This window comes from Meleagris gallopavo, chromosome 4, assembly GCF_000146605.3.
Source record: "Meleagris gallopavo isolate NT-WF06-2002-E0010 breed Aviagen turkey brand Nicholas breeding stock chromosome 4, Turkey_5.1, whole genome shotgun sequence".
NCBI classification, from domain to species: Eukaryota; Metazoa; Chordata; class Aves; order Galliformes; family Phasianidae; genus Meleagris; species Meleagris gallopavo.
Window position 1 is genome coordinate 60,863,704 of NC_015014.2, and position 23,938 is coordinate 60,887,641.

Consider the following 23,938-nt stretch of genomic DNA (forward strand, 5'->3'; position numbering starts at 1 on the left):
TTTTTTTTTTTCTGTTAGATAACTTGAAAAGAAATACCAGAGCAAAATGCAGGATAGGAACAAGTAATTTTTTTTTTTCTTTCTTACATGAAGTCACACTTTTCTTATTCAAACCCCTATCATTTTCTTGTTGTCATTCCTCACATATACACCCTTTACCTTCCCCCAGCTATTGTGTATGATCTTTCAGATGGTCTTTGGAGCAGTCGGCTGCTCTTTTTGCAGAATGGAACATAATGCTGAAGGCAGCCTTCAGGCACTTATGAAGTGCACAAGCAAGTAAGAGTAATAGCTTAGGAGAGATAATTGCAGCTCAGTGGTGGGGTTTCCAGTTACAACCTACGCAAGCATCAGTGGGATGGATGCAGCGGTTGCCCAAGTAGTTCTAGCAGCTCTTTTCAGACAATAGCAGACTTGCCTGCAAAAAGGGATTTTTTTTACTTAAAATAAAAGAGAATTTGGATGAGAGAGAAAAAAAGCTTAAATATTGCAGATTGGAGAAGTGTGTGTTACTGATATTAGACACAGAGCGCAAAGTGGATGTTTTGATAAATTCTGTATGATCAAAAATGAAAGCCAGGGAGCTCATGAGAAAATTATTTGAGGAAATAGAATGGAAGTATTTAAGAACAAATATTTGAAACATACATATAGGGAACTTTTTGTACATGGTACAGCTCTGTGTTTATAAGATGTTAAAAAAAATACAGCATTTTGAACAGTGAACATGAGAGGATAGTCACTGAATTGCGTGTTAACACTTTTCAGGTAGGCATCTGTAGTGTTGCTCATAAAACTTCTAAATGTTTGAGTTGGGTTGAGTTTGTCATTCTGGAACTTGATCCCTCCTGATTTAAAGGCACCGTTGACAATCTTCTGAAGTCTGAAAAGTAGTTGTTTAAAATCTTGCATGAGATCAGAAAGATAGGGGATGGTCTTACTTTCCTCTAAAAACTGCTGATGTAGTTGTGCTGTGTTTAGTAGAATAGATACATTGGATTTTCTTTCTCCTCTGAAAGGAGTGACCACCTGGTGCTTATCCACTCTGGTGTGTATTTAATGGATACTTAAGGTTCTCAGCGATTTGAAGAGTAAGGCGGAATTCTTTGAGAGATTCTTTTATGTTTTGCATTCAATACAGAACAGATTTTAGGTTTTGTGAAGGAAGTACTTGTAAATTTGAAAAGAAGCATCTACGACATGTTATAGACTTCTACTGCCGCTGCCTGTTTTTTTGAGCACAAATTTGAAGTATTTAATTTTAGACTGACTTTTAATCTTGTAGGGTTTGATTGCTCAGTTTTAGGCTTTGCTGCTTTTACTGTTTCTGGATGAGTGTCAGTGCTCAGCAAATGGAGCACAAGGCATGCTGGATCACAGCTGGTTACCTAAGATGACTGTCCCCTTCTGAAGATATCGGTCATAACTTCTTCTATTCCACAGCTCTGCTCCCCACTCTGTGTGCGTTACTTTGCTTTGGAATTTAAAAGCTGTGAAGCGTATTGGTTGCATGGATGGAAGATGATTTTGTGCACAACAAATTACTGGCTTTTGTTTGCTTGTACATATTTGACTAAATTTCACAGTCAAGTGCTGAGACCAGGCAGCCATTCTAGAGAGAAAGCTGTGGCGTGCTGAGACAGTCCTGCTGCTCTTATAATGTGATCAATGGAGAGTCATTTAAAACCGTAAGTCAGGTGAAAAGCTGCTTTTTTCTATCTACCAGTTCCTTTATAGCTTATAAGCAGATTTATTGTTGGGAATCAACTTTTAACATAATGTCTCCTTTCCTTATATTCACCTTCAGGCATGTTATATTTGCAGTGTTTTCACAGTACGAAAAATAAATACATGAGCATTTTTACAGTAAGCATTTCACAGAGGGAATTCTATGCCTGTTGTATCTCTTTATAAACTAATTCCTTGGCTAGTGCAGGGGGTTACCTTGAACAGAGAAGGTAGAAAAATAGACAACACATCGCTAGCCACTTGGCACTTAAATATGTTTATTTGTGTTCTTCAGTGATATGTATTTCTGCAGATCCTGATGATAAAACATTCTAAATCTGAGCACAGCCTGACGTTAATGAAATGCTTCCTACACACTTGGTATCACATGAGAGTTTTTATCCAAATTATGCATGTTAGATAAGCTTGGTAGGAATGGCATTCCTCTTAAAGCTATAAAGATAGCGTGAATGAATAATATGGACAAAAGGTAAGCAAAACTCTATAGATCAGAATTCAGGTTTGCTTTCTAAATTGTCAGTTTAAAAATCCAGAGATCTCTAACATTTGCATAGATCCAATTACTGCTATTTGGAATACTTGGTTGCAAGAGAAGCTGTGTATCTGAAACAGTTATATTTCTGCTCTTCCTGTGTTTCTGACTGTGTCTAAAATATTTTCTGACTACCTTCTTTAGGAGTAAGATGTATTTTCAAGTAAAGAACAGATGGTCATTAGTCACTCTTTGAGAGTCATTTTTGATCTAAATCTGACTGTGTCATATTGGTAAAAGCAGAGTGAACATTTCTTTCTAACGGTAATGATACTTAGGTTTAGTTTTAAATTATTCTTGAATGTTCACTTTGCACTTGGCAGTGGCACAAGCAATCAAAATATTTTTTTTCCTGAACCTTTTGTGTATAGAAATCATACTTAGGTATGGTATAGGTCTGTGCTATGAATGTATGTTATGAATGCAAGTATATGTTCATACTGACCTTCATTCCACAGTGCCACAGCAATTCTTATGCGCTCTGTGCTGGGGAGTTTTAGGGTGAACCCAAGACAGTCTTATGATCATAGAATCATAGAATGGCCTGGGCTGAAAAGGACCACGGGACATAGCCAGCCTTAATGAGGCACCATGCAACTCTTGGAGGGAGTCATCCCTGAAGCACCACGGTCTGTGCCCTGCACTTTGGATTTGGCTTAGAGTGAGACTTCTAGGGACACTGCTGTGCTGAGATTAAATATGAGGGCTGCTCCGAAAGTAATGCCTCCTATGTTGTTATGCTGGCCCACGACATCAGAGATGATGTTGGTGATATCGCAGTAGAGCTTGTACATACCCACCAATATTCCATTACCATACAATAGGTATGAGACTGATTCTTTAAAAAAAATAATAATAATTAAAAAATGGGTAGACCTTATCTGTCCATGTTGGGAGGCAGACAGACACCCTTTTGTCTGTTTATGTGAGCATTTCTGCAAACAGAAAATCCTCCAACTGCATGCCATTGTGAAGCAAGAGTATCATCGTGGTGCTTAGTAAATTTCAGTTTAGTCCTTCATAAGCCACATTCTTCCATGACCTTTTCATCATCTTCAACACAGATCTTTCCACGCTGACAGACTTGCTGTTGAATATATATACACATATAGATAGATACACGTACATATACACACCCACTGATGGTATATATCATTTATCCTCTACAGAAAAGCAAAGGGAAAATTGAGAGGGAGAACTCTTAATATCCTCAGTATTTTCAATAAATCTAGTCAGTCAACCTGCTGAGGGAGCTTTAAACATAAAGCACAATATCTTTTTACAGGAATTTGCAATTGTTAATAGCAATGGAGCCATAAACAGAAATTAGTTTCTTTTAAGTGTACTCCTTACTCAGTATTTGAAAGAATGGGAAGCCAGCTAAAGTACTTGCGCTGCACATTTTCCACTGATATTTCTATCAATAACTGATCTCTAGTATTTATGTGTTTTCATTTCTGTTTTTACCAGGACTTTTGAGATGTATAGTCTAATAAATTCATTTCTACATTTTAAGGATTATCTATATGGCTCACAGAGAGGAATTTCAAAATGATACTCCATAATTTTTTTTTAATAATTATTTTTTTTCTAAATGCTGCCTATGTCTTATCCTGCAATAACTGTTTGTCATAAGGATAGGATCTGTTACTTGGTGAATGTTACTTGGCTTCAGCACTTAAAAAAATTTACAGGTCGAGCTCAAAATGCATTAGCAATTACATCCTTCCTCTTAAATGCTATTTATGTAGTCAATAATTTTTTTCTATGTTGATTTTTTTTTCCCCCATAGTGGATGTCTGTATAGTAAGGAATACTTGAGTTCTGGATAGCCTAAGTATGGTTTCAAGTAAAACATTCTAGTTTTCTTTAGTCATTGATGAGATTACTATATCTCCAGTATGTGGGGAAAATTGTTTTGTATTCTTCTGTCCTTCATTGTAATAGAGTGAGAGGGCAGTGTCTCCTTCTGGTCAGCAAAGTGAATCCTTAAGACTCCGGTGTGATTGCATTCCATACTATACTCCCAATTCAGGGTTTTTTGTTGGCAAAGTGCTACATTTTTCCAAAGTATTTCCTTCTTTAATGTGTTTTGATTTACAGGCAGTTTAGGTAATTCCTGATATTTGAAGAATCTGGATTCCTCCCAGAGCTTTCCTGCAGCCTCAGGTCGTTTCAACCTTTCCTTTCTTAAGAGTGATAGTGATGGAAATTGCTAGCAACCATGCATCTGGTTTTGAAAAAGAAGGGTTAAGCCTCTAGTAGACACCTGATGACACATATTAATCTCCTTGGATTTGATGAGCCATTTTCTTGCTCATCATTTGACATTTCGGCAACTTCTATGCTTAGGTATATAAAGAGGCTAATCTCTACTGTGTAAATTGTATTTTGTCACCCATTCCATTTTTTATATAAGGTTATATTTGGATTCTCTTCTCACTATTCTGAGGTAACATAATTCAGAAATTCTTTTTTCAAATTAACTCCCACATTAATAAATTTCTCATCTGACTTCAGAACTGACCTTCTTATTTTTAGGCTGACATTCCCCTCTTACATTTTTGGTAGAGTTATGGTCTCAGGACAGAGCTTTTAGTTGGAGTTAATGTGAAAAATAGTCCTGTGCTTTGAAATAGCTAAGGGAAATGCAATAAAATACAGACAAATGATTTTCTGCTTTAAAGTTTTTTGCAACTATGCCACAGAGTGAAAATCAAACATGACGGTGATTGATTGCATGTTGATTACCTTCAGCAAGAATTTACAACAATTAGTTCTTGTTTGCTATAGAGTATTGCCTGAGTAATAAATCTTTTAGGATTTGCTAAACGTTCTGATCAACCAAGTGAGGACTTACATTACTCTTCTTCTTCATGCCTTTTTTCTCCAACAGCAGCTTAATGACTAGTTCTTGTTCATCCGATGACATTGATCAGGAAGAAATCCAGCTTGCCCTGCAGGCTGCTAAAATAGCCACCCGAGAAAAGATCAGATCCAGATTCCATGGCAGCAATGATCTTATTCACCGCCTTTTTGTCTGTATCTCAGGTATGAGAATCACAGAATCACAAAGAGTATCCTTTAGTTCTGAGTTTAAAAACACTGTATTTATTATTATTTAAGGTTTATAAAAATATGTTACAACAGACTAGAGATCGAAACAACAGAATGTTGTATTGTGGATCTTAAGTCTTATAAAAACCTGTTAACTCATGAAGAGCGGTGTACGCAGAGATGCAGACCTCTTAGATCCATAATGATGAAGGTTTAGGGCGTGCAATGGATTTGCCTTTGTATTGCTTCCTTTCTCTTTATGATGCCCTATGTCTTTGGGAGAAGAAATAAGATGCAGCTGTTTTATTTTGACACAGGAGGAGTGTCCCCTTTCTGCCAAAAAGACAAGGAAGATGCGCTTCAAATTGCAGCTAACATAAAGGCCAGAATATGGCTTGGCCATTACAGAAAATGAATTTAATTAAATCATCAGTTTTTATTACTGATACGAGCTAGTGATCTTTCAAATATAAATACCAGGCCATTACTGGTATCAACAAATCTAATTTTTTTTAAGGGGGTTCTAATAGTCTAGTAATGTTCTGGCTTTTTCCTCAAACCCCCCAGGAGTTGCTGACCAGCTGCAGACAAACTATGCTAGTGATCTGCGAAGTATCTTGAAGACCTTGTTTGAAGTGATGGCAACTAAACCCGAAACAGAAGACAAGGAAAAGCAAAAGAAAGGTAACCAGATTAAAACAGCCTCCGTAGTGAATTTCTACTGGTGGCCCCGTGTGAAAATATGAACTATTTGACAAGAATTTCCTTAAAACCATGCTGAATTTGGACTCACTGTACAATGGTTTTACCTGAGTTTAAAACAAGTCATGAAAATGGACTTTAAACAGGGTGAAACCACTGGAATTCTGTATATTGGGAGTACGTGTTAAAGCAAATGTTCAAAGCATTCAAAATATATCTGCTTTTTTTCCATATCCCTGTGTATAACAGAAGAATGTTTTTAGCCTATTTGTCGTAATGTGATGTAGGCAATGTTTGGAGTTCACAGATTCAATATTTATTTTTATTTTTCCTTGTTCTATTTCACAGTGGATGCATTTTATTTTAGCAAGATAGGTATCTGTTTGTTTGGTGTTTTTGTTTGTTTGTTTTTGCTTCTGGACTTCAAATAACCACACAAGAAAAGCAGACTAGAAGATATGAGAATGCCCACCATGATGCTGGGATCTGGCCTGTCTTATGTAAATCACAGAATGCTGAGTTTGTCTTCAAAATAGAAAAAAATAGCCTTTTTTGAATTCTAGATAATTCAGATAAAGGAGCCAGAGTTGAATTATCAGCCAGTGCAACATTTTTTTTTATTCTATTCATTTTTCCTCTATCACCATTTGGATTATTTCTTTTTCAAAGATTCAAGTCTGCTAATTTACCTAAAAATAACCATGCCATCTCAGTAATACTGCAATTACCATTGTCCTTGTTGTGATTACACCTGTCAGCATCTAAAAGTAATCAGAGCTCCTTTCTTTCCTTTCTTTTCTCAGGACTGAAAAGTTTTTCTAGCTCCTTCTCCACTTCTCCATGTTTCAATGAGGATTTTCTGGTGTTTTGGTTTTTTTTTTTATTATTTTTTTTTTTCCTCTGGAGATTTTATGTAGAACACTGTGTTTAAAGTTGGTTAAATTTAGCAGAAAAAACTCCAGTGCTACTCAACTATGCAGTGGAATAGTGCACAACATGCACTGAAGTCTTCAGTTACTTGCAGCTGAAACTTCCCTGGCGTTTGGTGGTGGCAGGATGTATTGATGTGAAAACAGACTGACTTTTCACTGGCAAGGAAGAAAAGGGGGTAGACAGAGGTAGGGCAAAAATGAAAGAGGTGGATCAGAGACCTACTGAATATTCAAGTGAAAATAATGAAGAAACTGAAGGTTTACAGAATTACCACTAGAAAATAAATGGTAGGCAGTGGTACTTAGTTGGAATGATTTCCAGTAAATGAACTGTTAGGTTAAAAAAAGAAAGCATGTGAACAAAGGTAAGTATAAACAAAATAAGAGAATGAAAGCCAGGAACTCCTGAGGTGATGTTTCTCTTTGTGTTCTGTGTGATACACCTAGCGATTCTCTGTTTTTATCTGCTTTGTGAAGTATGCAAAGTTAAAACTGAGAAATATAGGATGCAGCTCAGCTGCTGAAAGTAAGAGGACTGTATGTTTTGTAACAATATCTTTAATTGCTCTTGTTGTTTCAAAGAAGGATTCAGGAGATATTTTTAAGTGTGGCAGGGTAAAGAAAGAGCAAGAAGAACCACATATTGATTCTACCAATATCTACTAGTTGAAGTCCTAACTATGACCTTTTAGGTACAAATTGGAAAAATGTGAATTCAGGTACTTTTTGCTTTGTTTTACAGTTAATCAGGGTTTAAGAAGCGCAGCACTGGAAGACTGTGCTTTATGTCAAGAAAGTATATCATCCTCAGAACTTGCAGCAAAAGCCAGAGATGGAGACTTCGAAGGTTACTTTTTTTTTTTTTGGTAATTAAAAGTGAGACAATATTGATATTAAAAAAAAATCCATGTTGAAATAGAAAACAAAAACTAAAACAAAAAACTCTTTTCAAGTTTGGCTCTGGGAAGGGAATATAAAATGTTGTCATTATATGGTCTAGAGACAAACTGTATGTATATGTCTTCAAGAATGTTTCCTAACTTCCTCATGAAACTGTGTTCTACAAATTGTCAAAGCCATTATGACTGTATCAGTGAAAGAAGGTTCTCCATAGTAAAGACTTTAATACAGCAGGTGACACCACACGTGACAGCTCTCAAACAGCTGTGTAAGTTGTACTGCTGTAAGTAAGGTGGTGCAGCCAAATCTAAGGGCAGCTCTTATGTCTTTAGCTAGATGTGGAGGTTCTACTTTTTTTCCCCAGTAGAAATACTTTGCATATTTTATGCACATCTGTGTCTGAGGAAAATGATCAAAATACTATGGTTACTGTTTTCAAACTCTTCGCCATATTACTTCAAAGTAAAGAAAAGACAGTTCTAGTAAATCTTCTGAGGGTACTTAAGTCTCACTGACTGTAAGGTTAAGAGTGAAGGAAAATGCATAATAACTGAAAGTTTGAGTCAGGATTCAAGCATTGTGAGAGCTCAGAAGTTTCTAGTTTGTGTTTTGAATCTGAGCTGCAGGAGTGCTTAGGAGTCAGTTATGACTGCAGCCTCAGTATAGTAAACAGTGTGTAAAAAATGGACTGAAAGAAATCAAAGCACTTGCAGTCAGAATATAAGAGAAAAAAAATAGATGTATGAGATGGAGCAAACAGGAAAGTAGCTGGCTTTGATCGTGAGGGCTGAATGATGATTTCATCACTCCAGAAGCTCTGTTATTGGAGAGGTGTTGTCTCTGGTCAGGTGGAAAGCACTAGACAACCAGAAACTGTGAAAATATATTTAAACTTCCCTGAACTTTAGGTGCGCAGTAACTTTGCTGTGCTTTGTTCTGTTGTTGTCCATTTGCCTATGTACATCTTTGTTCCTCCAGTCAGTTTTTGAATCCAGGATGATGTGAGTGATAAGCAACATACATCTCAGCTTGTATGCAGAAGGGGATGACCAACAGTCAAGAAACGTTAGTTCATGTTGTTTGTAATAAAGATCAGAAATCACAGGAAAACAACCACCTTAAAGATTAGATTTGAAAGAAATGTATGTATTTATAAGTTGTTTTGTGCTTATATAAAACTCATGGAGAGCTTGCTAACCCTTCTTCTGTAGCTACAGGCTAAAGGATTTCAAAACTAATCTATTTATTTAGAGCAGCAGGACTAATTTATGTAAAATGTACTGTAGAAAAATTATCGCTTCTGGAGGAAGATGATTTGAGGACAGATAAAGTAAAGAACTATTCAGAATAATTTTAATTGATTTTTCTATTGTGCCATAATTGAGAATGTGACAGAAGGCACAGTGAAGAACAAATCTTTAAGCAAAATATCTGCCATATACAGGCTGATGTGGAAAAGAATGCAAGAGATGATTCACTCCCTACCATTTCAGTTCATTTTCTTTTGTTTTGAATCGATGCCTGATGCTGTCAGTGTATTTGACTTCCAGAATTGAATGCAAGTTTTTCTGAACTGCAGGGTGCTGAATAACCTTCTCACAGTGGATGTGTATTTTCTCAAAGCAAATTCACTTCCTTCCTATGGCATGTTATTCAGCTTTTAAGACTTTTAGCTTATGACGATAAGGTTTTGTGTATGGAGAAGCACGGCTTCTGAACTTAGATACTGTTTATAGGAACAGAGAGCATCAGTCTTGATGTTATGACTGGCTTTTTGAAGTGTGGTAAGGGGGAATCTTCGGTGATCCAAGTAATCCCAGTTATGTGCCGGGAGCTCCAATAGCCCCTGTAGCATCCAGACAGTGTAAATCAGGTGTGTCCCTGCCCTATGAGAGTGGTAAAACCCACCCTGTAGTTTCAGTAGCATGTGGAGATAACTACAGTGGAACAAATCACTGCCAGCAACTTTGTAAATAGCATGTGTTTCATGTATGTCTGTGGGACAGAAGCAGAGCCTTGTGAGATAGTCCAAGCCCCTTTTGAATAAGTAAATTTGGATCCCAGAATCAGATTGGCTGTCTTGGCACCATGTTTTGCCATGCTGACACCTTCCTTGAGTGGGGACTATACTCTTGCAATTACTCTGCTTTTGATACCTGTCCTCGTTCACCAGAAGGGCTTGGGTGAGTCTGAATCCATGTCCTTGCAGCATTCTCTCGAAGCCTTACTTGGCTGGTGTGTAAATGCTCATGCTATGAATAGCTGCTTGTACAAACCAGTACAGCTACTCTGTGTAAACTAACTTCTTCAGTCTGCTTCGTGATTTAGCTGTCAGATGAGCGGAACTTTGTCAGAAAGAGGCACATATCACAATTACAGAATCACAGAATGATTGAGTTTGACAGGGACCTCAGGGTCCCTCTGGTCCCACCCCTGCTCCAGGAGGGCTGCCCTGAGCAGGGTGCCCAGGCCCATGTCCAGGCTGCTTTTGGAGATCCCCAAGGAAGAGAACCTATAATGTCTTTGAGTCCCTGTGCTAGAGCTCCATCACTCACATAATAAATGTTTCCTGATGTTTTGATGGAACCTCCTGTGTTTCAGCTTGTGCCTATTGCCTCCTTTTCTGTCATGCAGCACAACTGACAAGAGCCTGGCTGTCTTTTTTGCAGCCTCCCTTGAAGTATTTGTGGATATTGGAAAGATTCCACCTGAGCCTCCTCTTCTCCAGGCTGAGCAGCCCCAGCTCTCTCAGCCTCTTCTCATAAAGAGAGATGGTTCAGTCTCTTCATCTTCTTGGTGGTCACCAAGTAGTTCATACTGGACTATTTCCAATATGACCAGATCCTCCTTATACTGGGAGGCATTACAAAATGATAGAGGGTGAAAGAAAGCATGGAGATGAACTCTGACTTCCCAACCAGAACAAACCGAGATCTACAAAAAGGGGCACCTGAAGTGGATTGTTTTGTTGCATTTGTGGAAACTGTTAGAAACATCCATCTTGTCCCCTTTCCAGTACATTCCAGACTTCAGGCACAGGTGTCATTGCTAGAAAAGCTCTGCAGGCTTGTATCTACTACCTATGTACCTATCACTGAGATACTTAGTGATAGCTAATGGGATACAATCTTTGCTGTCTTGAAGGCATCCTCCTTGAGATGGATAATTGCAGCAGTATTTTAACCTCAGCAGATACCTGCTTTCCTCCCCACCTCGTAACACCTCCCCACTTGTATAATTGTTGCAGGTCACTCTGAAAGCAATAGCCCCTGACATTGTGCTGGGTGATGTTTGGATACATATGAAGTTGTCTGGTGGTTTGGACAACCTTTGCTGCATTAACAGTGTTCCTTATTTGTTGCAGCAAGCCTGTTGGCTGCATCCTTCAGGCTAAAACTGGGAAGTAGGCCACCAACAGGAATACACTGCAGTTGTCATGTAAATGGTTCAGTGCAAAGTCTGTGATCGTTGCACCAATCTATTGACATCACTGCACCAAAATTAATTATATCCATTTTTTACATCATTTTTACACTTAAAATCTTAATGGATTCAGCAAAAAGTAAAGCAGTTTAGAGCAGATGAGCACGTAGGTAAGCTCCTCCCTTCTACCATAATGACATAAGACAAGCATGGATCAAACTGAGAAAGTCCAGCAAGCTACCTGCCAGGAAAACTCTTTCCAATTATCAAATAAAACTCTATTACCACAAGTACCAAATGCTTAAGTTTGTATTCAAATAATGTTAATTAATAGTAAGCAACAAGCAAGCCTAGAAGCCCCCTTCCCCCCCCCTCAAAAAAAAAAAAAAAAGTGTTAAGACTTTCCTGAAGGTTCCAGCCTCTACTTAGATAATAAAAATGAATCAGTTGTTGTTTTTGTCAGATTTCTTACCCTATATAAAACCCACCAGCTGGTCTGGGTCATAAAACAAATATGAATGCTTATTATGAGCCAATTGACATTGGCAAGAATATAAGAATTGGATCCTGTGACCTCCTGAAGGCTGAAATACAATATACTGCAGATTAATTGGCATCCCAGAACAAAAGCACTTTCGTTTTCAAAAGTCCAGATAAGCCTGTGGTGTATATATCCATCTTTGCTTTCCTAATGCTCTAGGGTTGTTTTTTGTTGTTATTGTTGTTTGCTTTTTTTTGTTTTGTTTTGTTTTAGGAAGCATATTTATTTATAATGTATAGTTGTAAAAAGCATTCTGTTTTTAAAGAGAGAGAATGCAATATATTTTCCTAGAATATAAGATGAATTCATGCAGTATTCCATAAATGAGTTTTTAATATAATAAAATATGCTCTGATCATATGATAGAGAAGGTGGCCAGTGGGTACAAAGTCTGTTGTACACAGATCAAATGGTGGTGGCAGCTGCTCAGAAACAAGCAGGTTGGGTTCCTTGCTAGTAGAAAAGGCACCAGGGTGCTTGCTCTGAGGTGATAACAGAAGGGCTGTGTATCCTGGGGCCTTTTATGGTACTGCCTTTATCCCTCTGCCAGTGGTGACCTCGCAGCCTGCACAGGGAGAAGGTTATTGGGAAGTTCTCAAGCTCTGATGTGGGTCCAGCCAGTCAGATAACAAACTGACCAAGGCATTTGGGACTGGGAGTGGGCAACATGAGTCATATAGGGATTAAAGCAAACATTTGTATTTGAAAATAGAAGAAAATTACTTTTCAGTTAACCTACTTAAAGCGTATCCCAACTAGGTCAGGGCCATGTTGCTCCCAGAGACTTAATTTGAAACATAGAAATGTGATATCTTTATGCAGTTTGTGTGTCTGGGATCTTGATTCCAGTCCCAACACAACATTTACTTTCTATTTGCCAGCAGTTTCCTATATATACACAGTAAATTCTCTTCTTTGTTTTGATAAGGATTTGTGTATATTCCTTTATTTATCAGTATATAAATGTGATGGAACGTAAATCCCTGCTTTCCCTGAAGAAAGGTGAATATTCTAATGTGTCAGTGTCACGAAGTTACAGACAAGCTAACAAAACAGGTTGTATTCCTGTTCTAGGAACAAGCATGGGACATTCAGAAATCAAAAGGTTTTCTCAAGGAAAATCAGAAAGCATTAGGAAGCTGTTTGTTCTCTAGGAGAATACTCTCTGTAGCATCCCACTGCTCTCTGCAGCCATACATTCATTTTCACTCCCCGTTCCTCTCCTGTTTATACAGAACTGCCCTGCTCACTGCCACCTGCTTATAACTCCAGCCACAATCCATGTGCTGTGCCTGCCAGTACAAATAACTGCTTGTGCCAAATGGTGTTAGCATCTGTTTGCTGCACAACAACACGGTCTTAATCTGCAATCCCTTCCCATACCATAACTTTCTAGCCCACCCACTTCTGTCTACCAGCAGCTCCTTGCTCTCTCCAACCAGCAGCATGAGCACAGTTCAGTAATTTATGGTCCTGAAGCTCAAGCTCTTGTTCACGTTGCCATATGAAGTCACACAGTCAAGAAAACCTGCCCGTGCTACTGTGTGTGCAGAACCTAATCACCATCAGCCCAGAATTAGCTGTCAACACTAGCTGAATGCTTCCATTTTTCTTCTGTCCTCTGCATGCCTGTGGCTATGCTATTATTTATAATGATGACCAGCAACACTTGCTAAATGAAAGAAGTTAAATTGTTGCACAGTTCAGTGGCCAAACAAGTTCTGTCTGTATAACTTCTCACTTTTTCCTTTTTTAGCTGCCCTGCTTTCATTGCACAAGAGAAGAGTTTTGTGTAAAGTTTTCTAAAATAAGGCACTGTTTTATAATCAGCTGAGCACATTCAATTATGCATGCAACATTACGAGATTTCCAATTGTACAGTTTTGAGGTAGCATTGCAGTAATTCAGTGTGACTTCTGTTTTAAAAACTTGCCCATGATCTCTTATCTTTTCAAATACGATCTCTCTCTGTCAGCACAGTGTGGAACTTGAGACTTCATTGCAGAGGAGATAACACCCCACAACTACCGTACAGCACCAGCTCATTTGTCTCCACAGTGACATAATTGAGATTTCGATTAGGTTTGAATTTTCTTCACCCTCAAAATACGCATTTTAGTGTTCTGCTGGCATGTGGTGTAGATCTACAGTGTCAACTTGATTCTAGTTTTTAGAACCTATGTCAAGAATGTTATTAGAGTAATACTTGCTCTAAATGTGTGTTATTATAATATATAATTTTTAAATCACAATCTTTAGGCTTCAGAATATGTTTGATTCTCTGTTCTGAAGAGAAGACTAGATTAAAAAAATTAAAAAGAAAAAGAGGGGAGGGGTGCAAAGGGAGAACAGAACATTCTGAGAGAAATCCAGAAGATGGCTGTTCTGGTTGTTGGTAGCTCTTACAAAGGACTCCTAGTAATGGTTAGTTAGCCCACAGAATGAGTTGCTGGTCACACACCTGTCCAGAGCAGATACAGCATGTTGTGGTCAGGACTGTGTTCTATCATAGCTCTGCAGGGACAAAGTGCCAAGCTGTGCCCTCAGCTCCCTAGCTTTGTGCAGAGGTTCCATCCTAAGGAAGCCGCTTGACAAAGCTGCTCTCGAAGCTAGCCAGCCTGTACCTCCGTTTTCTCCCTCACCTCCCCCACCCCAATTTTTATCAAATAATATTCTTGAAGCAGAAAATTATTTTAATTGAAAAATTTCAAGCCAGCTGTAATCAACACTGAATCTACTGAGCAAGGGAAAAGATTACTGTGGTACAATTGCCTCCAAGGAATCTTACATAAAATTTGGAGTCTACCCAGAATGACACGTGGAAAATTGAATGTCATAAGGGTCAAAAAGGTTCGTTGCACCATGGAAGTTGAAGTGAGAGGTGAAGTCATGTCACCCTAATTCTCCACTTTTTGTACTTAAAACTGAATTTACGGTGGACCACAATTCCTGCATTCATTGAGGGAACGGCAGCAAGGCAGCCTGACTTTTCTTGCAGCTGTGAGGATAATGCACGTTGATAGCTACAGAGATATGACTTTCACAGGCTGCAGGAACAGCCCTCCTAAGGATGGTTGGTAAATGTGTACTCAGGGTTATGCATGATGTGCTCTAAAGTCTATTATGCATCGATCTGGGAGGAACTTCCAGATTGGAGTTCTGCATGAGGGATATTTGGTAAAAACATAAGATGAGGGATCCTCTGAGCTGTCAGGCACTGCAGTAAGCTTAGGGCTCAGCAGGGAGTCAGGGTGTGCTTGCTTTCTAATGTGTTTGTTTTCTTTCAGTCTACAGATTTGCTAGATGAAGGCAGCTTGCAGGCTTCAACACCTCTGAGGATATTTTCTGCCCACCTCACCCAGTCTCTTGTGTCTCAATGTCACAGCGCACTTGTGCTTTCTGTAAGAGCTCAGTGTCACTTCTGAGCTGTGGCTCTACGGTGTCAGAACTTGGATTTGGAAAGTATATGCTCATAGAGAGTTAGGTTCAGTTTTTAATTCTGATCTTTCAGTCTTCAGGGTTGCTGCTGCCAAATGCACTGAGCTCTCCCTGAGGCATACACTGCAGTGCATCCTGATGCTGCTTCAGTCAGCGCTGCTGATAGATCCAGGTGCAGGTTCTCTTCGCCTGCTTTGAGACACAAACGTTACCCTTCTTTTGGTCAGGTTACATATGGCTGCAGCAGTTTTGTAGCAGGCATTTAAGCAAAATAAATTCATGTGGGCTTTTTGACATTGTTTCTAGTGTCTGAATTTTGTCGTGATCATGTTTTTCTTCTTAAAGTTCCACCGCTTTGGATTTATACGAGATTTTAACTTCTGTAGCATAGAACGAACTTTTTTAGCTACTGAGGTTGCAGGGACATGTAAAGGTGAATTCTGAAAGCTACAGTATAAAATGAAACAAAAGACCATAAAGTTTCTCACTTTACTGGCTGTCATAATGAAAGACTTCTGAATAGTTTGGAGTTGGAAATGCTGTTTCTCTTTTTCTTCAAATGTCTTCTTTAGTTTTCACACCATTTCATCTTGAGTTGTTTTTTTCCTTTCTCTAAACTTACTCGTCTGCATTAAAATACTCGTTTCACTTCTTTTCTCTGCCTTTTTCCTGTACATGCTTTTTATGTTTTCTTCTAAACTTCATTTCTCTACTCTGTCTCGTTAATCCCTTCCCTCCCTCCCTCCTCCTCTTTGATGTTTCTGCCGTGGTCTTTAGCTGTTTCCCAACAGATTTCTTAGCTCTTATTGCCTGATAAAGCAGAGGGCCAATTAGCCCAGAAGCGAACCTTTCCTCCAAGCCTGCTGCAAGTCCCCGAAGCACAGGCGGGCAGGGCTTGTGAGACTGGATGCTTCCATCTGCTGCTGTGTGCAGAGCAGCAGAGTCTGAAGAAGGACTGTAATGGTAAAAGCCTTTGGGTGCATTGCTGCTGCCCTGCTCCCGGCCTGTCTGTGGGATAATGCTGGAGGTTTAAGCTACTCACACTGAAGCTTCATGCCCTCTTGAGGCTGCTCTTCTGAGAATATTTCCAAAACCTGTTCTATAAAAAGCCTGATGACTCAGTCCTTAATGTATATAAGTCAGAAGGCTGCTCCCAAGGTTGAGTGAGATAAAGCTTGTGACAGAACCTAGGGATGCGGGTTCTGTCACCACTGGGGTTTGTGTGATCTTTCCCAGCCTCATCTTCCTGCGAGCACTGGAAGGTGGGCTGGGCTTCATTCCTGAGCAAGGGCAGAACCTCAAAATGAAGCTTCTGTCTCTATCCAGCGTAAAGAGCATTCCATTCTTTATATTGAATGTAAGTCACATGTGAAAGCAAAAGCACAGGGCTGATGACCCCCAGAGGTTCCTATTTCACCATGGCATGAGTGTATGATTTGAGTGAGGCATTTCTGTGCTGATTTCTCCCCACACAGAGTGGTGACTGAAAGCAGACAACGCATGCATGGCGTTTTAAATGTTACATGCCTTTATGTAACAAAGTGTTACTATTTGGGAAGTGCTGTAGTGCGGCTCACTTTGGTGCAAGGAATTTGGGCATTAGGAGGGCACTGGAGCCCAGAAACAAAGGGGCACAGTGCTGGTTGCATGGCTCTAAGTGCTTCAGTGTGCTGAGTCTCTGTCTGGGGGCAGGTGTCTCAGGCTGCACAGAGAGCTGTGGGTGCCCCATCCCCGGATGTGCTCAAGGCTGGGTTGGATGGGCCCTGGGCAGCCTGAGCTGATGAGGGTAGCCAGCCCATGGCATTAGTTGGGTCTGGGTGGGCTTTAAGGCTCCTTCCAACCCAAACCATGCAATGACAATGTGTCCTAGGACTGTTCTGCTGGTGCATTCATTCTGGAGAGGTGAGTTGGCCAAACTGAGACCAACTTGAAAGTAAAAGGTGTTTCCCTAGTCTGGGAGAACATGCTGTAGGGAGGGTTATATCTTTCTGTACACTGAGTGCCAGTGACATGTGATTTTTAATATTTTGTGTTATGCAGTTATTAAAACAAAGTATTCAGATGAATTCATCTGACAGTCAAGTAATTGTGTAACTATGGATTATGTGACTATTATGAATTTATAAGGTCACTATTTACCAAAAAACTTCTGTTTCTGATTTGTCTTTTTTGGCGATTTTCCCTTTTATGTACCTCTGGGAATGATTGAATCCATGTAAAGTCACTTAAAACAACTTTTTCACCAGTGCATATCAGGGGCAGCAACAGAACAAAGCAAACAACACAAAACCCAAATGGTCAACTCCTACTGATAGGAAAGCTGCTTTCTGCTGATGAGCTCCAGAGCTACATTAGTTTGATCTGGGGAAAGGAGGAGTTATGGGACAGGATGCTCCATACTGTCCTGATGCAACCTATACAAAAAGGATCTGTTTTTTGTGTTTTTTCCAATGGAAGTGATAGGAAGTTTTCAAAGTCAGCATCACATTCTGATTTCAGGGGTATTTTCACTGGGTGAGTGTTATGTGCAGTAGCTGGGCAAGCTGCAGAAAGAAGAGGGAAATCCTTTGGTTTCACTGACATCACTGCTTCGACTTAAGCCGGCAGTGCTGCCTCTCCCTGCTGCTGTGGGAAGGCATGGCTTTTAAATGGGATTTTGTGACCTTACTTCCACAGAGAACTGCTCTGGTGTTCCCAGGGATAAGGTGAAGGCTGTTATGTGCAGTCCTTAAAATCCTTCAGAATCTGAAGTTCTGTTCAGATGTTTTTCTGCCTGTTTTTTGAACATTTTTCTTCATTGGTATGCTTATCTTTTATAGTTTCAATTTCACACATGTTGCTGTATGACGAAGACTGGTCAGTTACATTTGGCTGATAGATATAATGGAATGATCTGAATTTTCATGTAATTATCTTCCTTCTACCTGTAGCCACCATCCACTTGATCTCTGCATTAAGTGCACCGTATAGTTTGTTGTTTGATTATGTGCTCCTCGGGGCAGGGATTTTGCTCGTCAGTTTATAAATCAGCAGTCGCTTGGGCCGCATACTGTAAATAGTGCTTGGAGGGAAGTTCCATGTGGGTAAATACGCCCAGCAGTTTGCGTTCCACTGTGCCCATGGATTCCTTCTGGATAGAACTTGGCTTGCCCTTGATTAGACTTTTATTAACCTAATTAAGCAATCGGCTCCATCATTTCTACACTCATAATTTTAGTCTCCCAGAGGTCACGTCAGCCTGTCACAGTCAGAAACAGCTCAACAGAAGCAAGCCCAATACTTTCTGCTTTGCCAAAAACAAATCATTTCACTGCTTGGCTTCTGTGAGAGGTTGTAGAGCTCACAGGAAAAATAAACAATCGAGACATGCTGTTAGGGATAATGCTTGAGTTCTTTTTCTGGTGTCTTCTATGTGTGATTTTCAGTATTTGCTTCATTGCTGTTAAGGCAGCCAGCCAGAAAGAGTTCTGATAATTTACCAGCAAATAAGTGGGCTCTGAGCTGATTATCTGCTTGCCTAATTGTAGGAAGAGCAGCCAGCTTTCCTGTCACAGTGGCTGAAGGGGCTGGGGATGGTCAGAGCCCTCAGCATGCTTTGCTCATCCTGGAGGTGACTGCCTCAGAGCAGCCCTCCCTGATTCCTCAGCTTACCCCCCTGCCTGCTCACACAGTGTTTGGAGAGACCTAGGTGAAAGCTGCTGTCTTTATGTTTTTATCCTCCCTGCTCCCTGGAGGACCTGGCAGCCGCATGTTTGGTGCTATTCCCTTTTGATTTATCTCCCCTTCTGTTGCTGTGCTTCTGACAGATCCTCCTGACTGGGTTCCAGATGAAGTCTGCAGTTACTGCACTGCCTGCAAGGCTCCATTCACGGTCATCCGCAGGAAGCACCACTGCAGGAGCTGTGGCAAGGTAATGACTCAGTCAGATGTAGGAGAACCTACTGAGAGCCACGTGCTCTCGCCCAAGAATTTCAAGCGATGAGTGTTTGCGTTTATTGACTGTTCAGCTACGTGGGATGGCTGCTGTGTGTAGGTGAGATCAGCTTCTCCTCGCTCCATTCTCCAAGGAACTCAAGTGCAATCTCCTCTTGTTTTGCAGATCTTCTGTTCCCGCTGCTCCTCCCACTCTGCGCCGTTACCTCGTTATGGTCAGATGAAGCCTGTCCGCGTTTGCACTCACTGTTACATGTTCCATGTCACTCCTTTCTACAGTGACAAAGCCGGTATCTGACATATTAAAGTACTGCTGTGTCCACTGGAGTCTGACACGGACCGATGCATTTGACCTAAGCCAAGAGTTAATGTGAAAGAGGGAGCGGGTGAGGGTGTATAAGCTTTGACATCCATTGTTATAAATTTTGTACAGACAGTTTTTACTGCATTTTACTAAGCTGCTAAAGGGAAGGATGAAGCGTCTGCAGCTCTAAGGCTGCAGTACAGTCTTCCATAAATTTATAACATTAATGTTACGATGCCATATGCAGAACAAATGCACTGCGTGGAAAGAAATAGGGCTCAGTGAACTGAACAAGCGTTGCTGCTTATCTGCCATGCTAAGCTCAGAGCAGGTGGTTAACTAGTTCCTTACAGCAGAGCAGCCCCAGAGCTTGGACATGAAATGTGCTCACTAACTCCAGCATGGCTATGGGCATCAGCCCTCTCCCTCCCGTTGTGGTTTAACTTTCCCAGCACTAGGGGTTTTGTACCTATGACAGGATTCATTAAAGCAAAATACTTGGAATCCATTTTCAGTATTTCTAAAAGCAAAACTTTCTTTCTTTCACACTGGAGGTCTTGAGGCAATAAATTTCTGTTGCCTTTAATTTACTGAGCAGAATAATAACTCCAAGTTGTCTTCTAAAAATTAAGATTTATGACTCCTAGTTCCATATTGTTTATAATCAGCATCACTTATGCTAAATTCTGGTAACAGAATTATAAGACAGAGCTTTGATTTCTGTATCAGCACCTAAAACTTAACGAAACAAAGTTCAGAGGAAATGATTACCAAATGCATGAATTAATATTGAAATGCATACTTTTGGAAGAGCTTAGCAGCAGAATTCAGTATTGTGACAAATGATTTATCCCACGCAAGTTTTTAAAATGATTTTTAAAAGGCAAACTTGATGTATTGGAAAGGTCCTACAATGGTAGACCAGAGAAGGGTTTGTGTTGTCCATATCTGGCAGAGTAACCATGTAAAATACTGCATACTGCGACTTCACTCATGCTAACAAATTGGAAGACGTTTGTATTTGTCTGAAACACCAGGGATTCATTCCTGTTTGCACTTGGAGAGGAAAGAAGTAAGATTCACATGGATTCCTGCTATGATCTTGCACAAACTATTACAGTGAGAGCTCCCTGAGTGCTGAGGTTTCAAAGCCGTCTGGACAAGCTTTGAGTTAGCCACATTAAAAGCAAGGCTCTGTGTGCTGTGGTTACAGAGGAAGGGAGATCAAGAGCTCTTTGCTTATCCCCTTTCCTGACATGCAGTGTTACACGGTGTGTTTCAAAACGATAACTTCAAGAAAGAGATGAGGGAAGTTGTTTGCAGTGTCATTCTCAAGAACTCATCATTCCAAGTGACAAAACAAAACTGGCCGGGGTGATTTTCTTTGGTTTTAGTTTGCCTTGTGGACATTCCCTTCGTTATGTGGTTTTATGTTAAGCATTAATGAGCCATTGAAAGCTGTCACAGTTTGGCACTGCTGTCATTTTAAATCAGTTGAAGCAGCTTCACCTGGCTGATGCATTACGCACAAGCTGTACGATGCTGTTTGTAACCAATGCCAGCTGTAATGTGTTATCCTCACCTTATTTATATTTTTCCTGTTTTTTCCCTGAAATTCCTCCAATGGAATCCTCAGGTGGGAGTGTCAGCACTCAGCAGGGCTGCAGCAGTGCAGGGAGGGCGGGCGCGCGGTGCAAGCAATGGTACTTATTCAGGCTTAAATCTCAGGCTTCACATTGCAATGATTATTGCAGTTTTATTTTTAGAAAGAAAAAAAAAAAACCCAACAAATTTAATGCTTCTTTTATAGGATAAAAATACAAAAACTTCAGTTGTGTAATAAATATGCACAAAAAAGTTGCTTCTGTGAGAAAAAAAATCTTATTTAATGGACTGGATATTTATTCAAGCTTGTTTTTATTTTGTAAATGCTGTAATTCAGAATCATTTCCATAAATATGATATTTAAAGATCTCAGACACTATAGTTTCTTATGTAAATACAGACTCCTATTTCTCTTACTGAAAAGCACAATGACTATATCAATACTAATATACATTTGCCTCAAGGAAGACTTTCATCTTGTAATCTCTTCAGATAATTAAAATGTCAGGACTTTCTACTTCCCTGTGCTGGATTGCTCTTTCATTTCTGGGTCTGTTGGCGTGCAGTGACAGCTGCCAGACTGTCGAGGAAACTGTCCTTAATTATTTCTCACTTTGCCCACTTTGCAAATACGATGAAGGAAAGGAGCTGATGCAGAGGGATGGCAGTGCCAGCACCAGCCTGTCCACCTGCCTGATGGAACTGCACTGGGTTTGGGATTCTTTTCTTTTCCCATAGGATTCAGTGCAGGGCTTTGGGATGCCATTTCCCTGCAGAAATGTTACAGCTCTGTGTTGTTGGGATGTTTGCTTCAGTGCTGCTACAGCAGGAAAAATGAATGGGATGTCTGCATGCAGGCTTAGGATTGCAGTTGAATTTATGTGTATATATTTATGGACAAATAATGCAGCCTTAATTTTTTATAAATAAGTGAAGAGTAGAGCTTCCTCAAAGGAAATTCATGAAGTTCATGTTGCTGCAGTACTTGTCAGAAGAAAAGGCCCAGCACTGTGTTGCACTGTGGTTTTCCCTTCCTGTTGGGGTGCTACATAGGCAGAGATACGAGGTAAGGAGTGAGTGACGTGGCCACCATTCACCTGGTGGCTGCCCTGGCCATGAGAGGAGCTTTGGCAGAGAGTCTCTGCATTGTCTGGGAGACCAAGGACTGAAGAGGTCACGAGGCAGTACAGGGAGGAGGGAGCTGGGGGAAGCGATGTGTGAGGGAAACAACCCCTGTGTGCATTGGCTGGTCTGGGAGGAGAAGGATCAAAGCTGGGGTGCGTGCATAGTGGGGAACACAAAGCCTTGCCTGTAGGAGTGGAGGGGGCAGAGGACGTGGCCATAGGGATTCAGAACACAGCCCCACTGCGCCTGTTCCTGGAGCTGGAGGAAAGCAGCAGCGCTCTCAGTGCCTCGTCCCCAGCTGAACCCGCTGTCGGTTTATGCAAAGTCAAAGCTGCTGGTGCTGCATCCTCCCGTTGCTGTGGTAACCCCGATAGCATCTCATCAGCAGGCACCAGAACTGCAGCGCTCCATCCCCGCACAGGCAGCAGCTTTCTGCTTCGTCAGAGGGATTGCGATGGCTTCGGCATCCTCATTTGTGCTGGAGATCACAGTGCTTGCTGTCGACCTTTTTCTGATAATAACACCTTACTGAATTGTATTGTGCTGTATTTATTATGCTTGTTTGGAAGAGCTCTTCTCAATGGACATTTTTAGGATCCTTCAGCATTTTCCCTTCTTCACCCTTCCCCCATGCTGCCATCCACCTTCTCTTTCCTGCTGCATGGGAAGAGGCCTCGCAGCAAAGAGCAGAGGCTGCGTTTAACAGCTCAGCAGCTTTTAGCTCCGTGGCTTCCCCCCAGGTTCCAGGCACGGGCTCATTTCAAACCTCTAATTGGTGTCCTTGGCCCTGCAAGATATCCCCTTCTCGAGTCCTTCCTGTTGTCCCGCAGTGCCCCTTGGCTTTGCAGAAGGAGAAAGGACAGATCTTTGGTCTGAGGTTTTAATAGCTGTTGGGGTGATAGATGTTATACAGACTGTGATTTTGTATCTGGCTTTCTCTCCCATGGTCTCAAACCAAGAAATGGCAAAGCATTGAGCCGGAAGGATGAAGCGAAGACTTGTTACAGCAAATCTGGAAATGCGGAGGTAATGTTTTAATGAAATAATTGGTCTGAAAACAAGCTGTAACTGCAGGTACCACGACCATGCTTGTGCACAGAACAAACCAGGCAATTAGTGCTTCATGAGCTCATTTCTTGTGCTCGCTAACCATGAAAGCTCTGAAGTCTAGGTGTGGGCCCAGATGTTCCCTTCTGTTTCACTCAGCTGTACGGCGTTGAGTTGTTGCTTTCTGCATGGTATTTTTCTGCACGCCATCACCACAGGGTTGCTGTTTGGGATCTGACTGAGCTGGTCTGCAGGAAAGACCATGGAATGCACCCATGGCTGCCTGGTCCTGGGGCTGCTGCCATCCCCTCCTTCCTGCAGGCTGGTGAGAAGTACAGAGATTTTATTTCCTGAGCATAACCATTGCCAAGCATTTATATCACCTGAACAAGCACTAAGCCAGTGTGTTGTTTCACAGAGTCTTATTTACATATTTTTACCGTTTTCCATAGTACTTTACAGGGCAGTGAAATGTTACTGCCACAACTTTTTTATTCTCTGAGTTAATAGTAAAAAAAGAAAGAAAGAAAACTGCAGTAGGGAGGGTGTTTGAGGTGACTACTTTCTAGGCAATATTTTAGCAGTGCCCAGCTTTCAGGCTCTACCTGGAATTAGGCTGTGATACTGCTGAGCTTGTCAGCATGGGGGAA

General features: G+C 40.7%; 1 protein-coding gene across 1 annotated transcript; it reads left to right on the forward strand.

Annotated features, from left to right (window-relative positions):
- Positions 1 to 4,089: 4,089 nt before the first annotated feature.
- On the forward strand, positions 4,090 to 21,633 carry LOC104910857 (lateral signaling target protein 2 homolog). Its single transcript, XM_019614995.2, has 5 exons — positions 4,090 to 5,332; positions 5,906 to 6,022; positions 7,715 to 7,819; positions 19,081 to 19,184; positions 19,374 to 21,633. The coding sequence occupies exons 1-5, from the start codon at positions 5,158 to 5,160 to the stop codon at positions 19,503 to 19,505; spliced, it is 633 nt and encodes a 210-aa protein (XP_019470540.1). The 5' UTR covers positions 4,090 to 5,157; the 3' UTR covers positions 19,506 to 21,633.
- The last annotated feature ends 2,305 nt before the right edge of the window (positions 21,634 to 23,938 follow it).